Source organism: Nanorana parkeri, unplaced genomic scaffold, assembly GCF_000935625.1.
Source record: "Nanorana parkeri isolate BGI_ZX_2015 unplaced genomic scaffold, ASM93562v1 scaffold2849, whole genome shotgun sequence".
In the NCBI taxonomy this organism is placed as follows: Eukaryota; Metazoa; Chordata; class Amphibia; order Anura; family Dicroglossidae; genus Nanorana; species Nanorana parkeri.
In genome coordinates, this window is record NW_017309117.1 from 13,597 (window position 1) to 19,815 (window position 6,219).

At 40.8% G+C, this 6,219-nt stretch overlaps 1 protein-coding gene across 1 annotated transcript; it reads left to right on the forward strand.

Moving 5' to 3' along the window:
• The first annotated feature begins 382 nt into the window (after window positions 1–382).
• Window positions 383–3,794, forward strand: LOC108802415 (hemoglobin subunit beta-3-like). Its single transcript, XM_018574273.1, has 3 exons — window positions 383–444; window positions 2,720–2,945; window positions 3,663–3,794. Exons 1-3 carry the CDS (start codon window positions 383–385, stop codon window positions 3,792–3,794), a joined length of 420 nt encoding a protein of 139 aa, XP_018429775.1.
• The last annotated feature ends 2,425 nt before the right edge of the window (window positions 3,795–6,219 follow it).

A 6,219-nucleotide genomic window follows, 5' to 3' on the forward strand; every position in this document is an offset into this window, starting at 1 on the left:
TCTCAATAGGCAGGCGTAATTGTATAATTTTATATTCGGCAGGTTAGCACCGCCCTCACTCTTCGGGAGCCACAACTTCTTAACAGATATTCTAGGCCGTTTTGATTGCCATATGAAGATCCTTGTGTGGCCTGCTTTCCTTGTGTTCAGTTTCCCAGTCAAGAGAGAGCACGTTGTCATGTGTGGCCTGCTCTGGTGTAGTACCTTGATGATGTAGAGGGCATGATGTAGAATAATGCTCTAGTAAAGAAAGTTTAAAAGCTAACTACAGTTGGGTGGACACGGATCACTCCTTATGCACTATAAAATAACATTAATGCTAATAATTCAGGAAGGCAATGGGGTTGACCAAGGCTACAGAGAGTAAAGGTGTCCATAAATTATGCAAATTTCAGCTGGTTCTTCAGGAACTGAAGAATCCTGTGCCCCTATCAGCACCATCAGGTCAGAAAGGGGACCTGGGCCTAGAAGTCATGTGATAGGCAGAGTTGGCAGAAGGAAGAGTAGAGCGGAGTGATGGTGGGGAGGGCGGGGGGTGGCCCAGGGAGGGGGGATCAGCAGGAGGAAACAGGTGGGAAAAAGGAGGACTTCATCCATACACTAATCACACGCTGGAACAGAAGATGGGTGAGTACAAGACAGGAGATCGGTGGTCTATATGGAATCTCCATTACACTGTCTGGGTCTGATCACTATAGAGGGTTGCTGGCAGGAGGCAGATTGTGGATGACAGGACAGATATTGCGAGGGGTAGATGTACATGTACAGTGATAGGACTGCAACAGGTACTGGCTGCACCGAGCTGTGCATGGTGCAGCCAGGAGCATACTAATAGGTTAAATCTACCTTGTTAGCACCTAGCTTGGTGTGAAGCCAATGCTAGTACAGCATGCTGTGTACATTTACAGTGCTCTGCCAGCCTGAGCTAGGATCTGCAAGATAGATACAGTGTTGCTGTATACTGTATCAGGCACTGCAGGCTGTTAGTAACAGTTTAAAAGAATGGTTGGCATAAATTAGAATTAGCTACATAAACCTGTTTTGATTTCCTGTCCACGTCAAGTTGGAGAGACACTAGTTTATGGGTAATATGCTGAAGGTCCAGTGAGTTCCAGTCCATGGCTAAAGAAAGCATGTAGAGTTGGGCACGAGGGGAAATGGGGCCAGGACTTTGTAAGGTGCTTGCAGAGAGGAATCTGGAGAAGAGTTTATATGTGTTCACTGCCTAGAGAAGGATTTCCCTCTGCTCTACCCGGCAAACCACATTGTACTGTATGTGCTATACCCTTATTACAATTTTAACACTGAAAGTGGCCACCTATGCTGATGTTTTTCAGCAGAAAGGCTGTATTCTAACTTAAGACTGCTGAGTTTCTAGAGACCCTAGTAATCTTTTTCTTTAATATACTCAATTATCTGAAGGAATACATTTTGTTGGCAGGATCAGTGAGATATAAACATGCAATATTAATTCACAAAAATACTGTAAGCTCACTTAAAGTATATCTAAAGCTTAAACCTTTTTTCTAGTTTTGGTTGGATTAGGGAATGCGTAATATCCTATAAGGTTCTTTCTTTTTTCTATCTATGTCTTATTGGAGAGATTTGTCATCACCTCTTGCCCTGTGTATACAGAGCAAAGTAAGAGGAAATCTTTCTGAAGTGAGGTAAATCCCCTCTTTCATAGTTGTTGCTGGAACAAGTGGCCTCATTTCCCCTCTATTCTTGTTCAAGTGACAACTCAAAATTGGGGATTTTACCCTTTCAGTGACCATGGTTACTAGAAAAAATAGAGAGGGTAGAGCAAACATTATATATCTGCATTATTTAGCATTGCAATGATAAATAAATAAGATATAAAATGTATGCACCAACTGCTAGGCAGATTCACTCTCTCTATCCGTCCTGGTGACCATTACCAAATTTTGAGTTGCCACTAGAACAGTAACATAGGGGACATAGTTCTGGTGACAACAGTCTAAGAAGGGGATTTCCCTCATTATGGAGGAACTTCTTCTCAGTTCCTGTTGTAGCTATGGGACAGGAAAGTGAAGGGCAATTATCTGAATTATATTAAACAAAAACTAACAGGGCTTTTCCTTCCAAAATAAATAAAAAGGTTTTGGCTTTAGTTATACTTTAATGTGTGCAATTGATTTAACAAAAAATATGATATTTTCCCAGTATTTTACCAAAAACAATACATATCATTTATCAATCTTTACTGATTTTCTTTTTATGAAAACATGATAAACATGTTGTTTCCTTTTCCTAAGATATAGATATTGTAATAGATGTTAGCTTTAAATCTGCACTACACCTTTCCACAGTGTTAAAACATAATGAGAGGAATTTATCAAAACAGGAGCAGACAACTGTGCATGGCAACCAATCAGCTTCTCTCTGTCATCTGTGAATCTTAACTGAACAAACTGAAGAGAGAAGCTGATTGGCTGCCCTGGGCAACTGCTCCAGATTTTGTCTGCTCCAGTTTTGATAAATTCCCCTCAATCTATCTGTTATCCTTGCACCAATGCATACAAGTAATAGCGTTTTGGTACAAGTTCACAAGTACATACCAGTCAGTAATATAGGTGCTGCATCACGTCTATAAGATTGTATTTATTCACTACAAATGTATATATCTGAAAATCTATATATTTTCCTTACGTTTCCTGATAGAATATATGATTAATCATATGTCTTTATTTTTTCTTAGGCTGTTTCTAGTTTACCCCTGGACCCAGAGGTATTTCAGCACCTTTGGAAATCTCTCCGGCCAATCTGCAATTGCTGGTAATGCCAAAGTGCACGAGCATGGCAAGAAGGTTCTGGGAGCTATTGGTGACACCATCCAGAACCACCTAGATGATGTGAAGAAATCTCTGCACAACCTCAGTGAGGTCCATGCTAACAAGCTGTATGTGGATCCCGAGAACTTTAGGGTATTAATCTTTATATTTTATCTTACATTGGGTTGATTGACTAAAAGAAAGTGTTAATAATTCCAAAGTATATAAAAATTATGTAAATCCAAAACTTTTTCATTATTTAGAATAAATAGGTGGGGAATGATTTAAATCCTTTTCATTGTTTATTTATTTATTGCCTTTTTCTAATGTGTGAGATTTCCCCATGTTTTCCTGTCTCAGAGACAAAACAGGAAGTAAGAGGGAATCCAAAACAGGAAGTAAGAGGGAATCCTTACAAAGGGAGGAAAAATGTCCTGTCATTTTTTTTTTTTTTTTACTGAAACAAGTGTCCCAAGTGGCAGATAACCTCTCACTCCCTGTTCTGGAGACTTTTCCCAGCACACACAGAAAAAAAACCTGACATAGGTTCTAACCTTCCCCACTTTATCCAAAAAGGAAAAAAAAAGTTGTGACTTGACATATACTTTAATAAACAATGGCACAGAGAAATCTGGAGAAGTAAGCCACAGCAACCAATTCTTCTTTTGGCAGATTAAGGAGTAATGACTGCTGATCTCTTTTGGTTGTAGTGCACTTGTACACTTTTAAACAATTTTTGCTTTGCTTTGGGTAACCCAAGTAACTACAAAAGCTGTTATATAATCCTATTGTTTCAAGTTGTTAAATAAAATGACAAAGTAATGAATTGCTTAAATACTAATCACTCATTTTTATTTTTTTATTTTTTAGCGTTTTGGAGAAGTGTTGATTGTTGTCCTGGCTTCCAAACTGGGAAAAGCTTTTAGTCCTCAAGTCCAGCAAGCATGGGAGAAGTTCTTCGCTGTCCTAGTTGATGGTCTTAGCCACGGCTACCGCCACTAACCAACAACATGTACGAAAAACAGCATTGGCTTCACTGAGGCTGTGTATCAATGTGTGTACCTATTATAACACATGTAATAAAAAGTGCCTGGAAAAAGTACCTGCCTGTAATGTCATATTTATTTGTAAAAGCTAAATTAACAATGTGACCTGTGAATGAAAAGAGGGTTGTTCATTTCCTCTTTAGTAAAGTAAATTACCGGTAATTTCAGAGGGAAAAAATTAAAGTTCTAAAATGGATTTTCCCAAATGTTGCCCTTATAAACACAGTCATCTAATCCTTTTTTCTTTATAATTGTATTTATTTAGAAAAGAAAAAGGCAAATATACAGAATTTCCAAATAACTCAAACAACATATAATCAAAAAAGAGCAGTTATGCCAGGGTTCAATATGTTAACATCAAGAGGAGACTTAAATCTAAATATACCAAAAATGTGTGTATTCTGAGCCACCAAATAAGAATAGGATACCACACCTTATATTTACATATACAACAACAATCCTCAAAATGGGGCTTTTAAGGTGTCAGAATAGTGATTTAATTACATTATAAACACACAAATCACATGCATTAAAATTATTTGTTGATAAATAGTATATATCAAAAAAACCTTAACATAGCACCACTAATGCTGAGATGTATATCAGCACAACTCCCTGAACACAAAATGTATTATTTGGCAAAAAACCTCCCTGGACCACATAATCATATTTTAAATAATTCAACAAAACTTTCAGTTATCAATCTCCTCATGGGCGTATGCTGATCATGTATTATAATTGCAATTATTATTAACAAATACAGCATATAATCAAAAGAGCAGTTATGCCAGGGTTGAACATGTTATCATCAAGAGGAGACTTAAATCTAAATATATGTAATAAAGTGTCACCGAATATGTAAGACTTGCCCTTTGCCCTCTGGGTGGGCTCTTATTATTGCCATGTAATATGTGCCATGGTGCCTCGATGATTGGTGGAAATGATAAAAGGTGAATGTTCCAAAAGGACATAGTTAAGTAAAATATACTTTCTTATCTTTTAGCATCAGCTTCATTTTGCAAGTCTTGGCAGCCGGTCACATGACATCTCAGAGCTGCAATGGAAATTGCTGCTAGAGGACTTCCCTCTGCCAGACACTGTAACTGCAGGTCTGAACAGGGAGAAGGTAGCTACATAATGTCCATCTGCTGTCACTGCTGCTTTGGCCACTCTCTAAATTGTTAAGTATCTTCACCCAGGGTCACCAGCCCAACATACCTCATTACTACTGGGCCAAAAGGCAAATGTCCACCTACCATTCCAGTCTGCTCTCTCTAAGGCAGGGGTGCCCATTAGGTAGATCGCGATCTACCAGTAGATCGCAAAGCAAATACTGGTAGATCGCGATCAGCTCACTGACCTGTGCTCCCTCCCGCGGCGCTAGTGCGGCTGAATATGTCAGACGCCGGAGACGGGAAGGAGAGAGGAGGAGGAGTGAGGAGAGAGAGAAAAGACGGCCAAGAGAGAGGGCCAGTTCGCACCACAAATCTGCGTTCCAGAGTGTTCGGCCTCTAGAACGCACAGAAACGCAAGCCGGCTTGCAGCATTTTTGCAGATCGCACTAGACCGGAAATGCAGGCCCTAATGCGCCTGTATTCCGGGTGCGTGCGATCGCTCTGCGGGCCGGGGGCGTGGCTGCAGTGCCATTGACTTCAATGCACCGCCATGCCTCTGAACGCAGGTGTTTTTTCATTGGTAGAAAGTTTGAACTCAAACTCAATGCAAGTCTATGGGGGTAGAACTTTGAAAATCAATTGACCCCATTTTGAAGGCTTATTTGCACGTTAATGGCCATAAAAAGGGTATGGGGATTTGGGTACTGCCCTGGGCGACATGAATCAATGAAAAAAAAGACGTAGGGTCCCCCTAAAATTCCATACCAGACCCGTGATCCGAGCACAGGCCTAGCAGGGCAGGAAAGGGGGGGACGAGCAAGCGCCCCTCTCCCCTCCCTGCGATGCCAGGCCACATGCCCTTGGCACTGGAGGGTGCTTTTCCAGGATTGCCCCTTTAAAAGCACCTTGTCCCCGTGCCGATGGGGACAAGGGCCCCTTCCCCACAAGCCCTGGGGCATTGGTTGTGGGGGCAGGAGGCTTATTCACATCAGGGTACCACTGTAATAAAGGGGTGTGAATGAGTAAGGGGTAAAAAAATTCTTTATTTGAAAAAAAAACAAAAAACAAGTTTTGACAAGTCTTTTATACAAGTCGAGCCAAAGCATATGCCTTTGGGCTCGACTGAGCCGATCGGCCACCTTCGGCTGCTGTACGGGCTATAGGGAATAGCCCGTACAGCAGCCCTTCAGTTCGACTGAACTGAAGGGCTCCGGCTGCTGAAGAGAGCCGAAGGATCAGAAGAAAGTTATGGTTGAATCCTACGGC

Bases quoted from the DNA above. Each gene is read 5' to 3' on its own strand.
- LOC108802415 (XM_018574273.1), top strand. From the start codon at position 383: ATGCAAATTTCAGCTGGTTCTTCAGGAACTGAAGAATCCTGTGCCCCT. The intron at 445-2,719 runs GTCAGAAAGGGG...ATTTTTTCTTAG, and splicing joins GCCCCTATCAGCACCATCAG to GCTGTTTCTAGTTTACCCCT. The intron at 2,946-3,662 runs GTATTAATCTTT...TTTATTTTTTAG, and splicing joins TGGATCCCGAGAACTTTAGG to CGTTTTGGAGAAGTGTTGAT.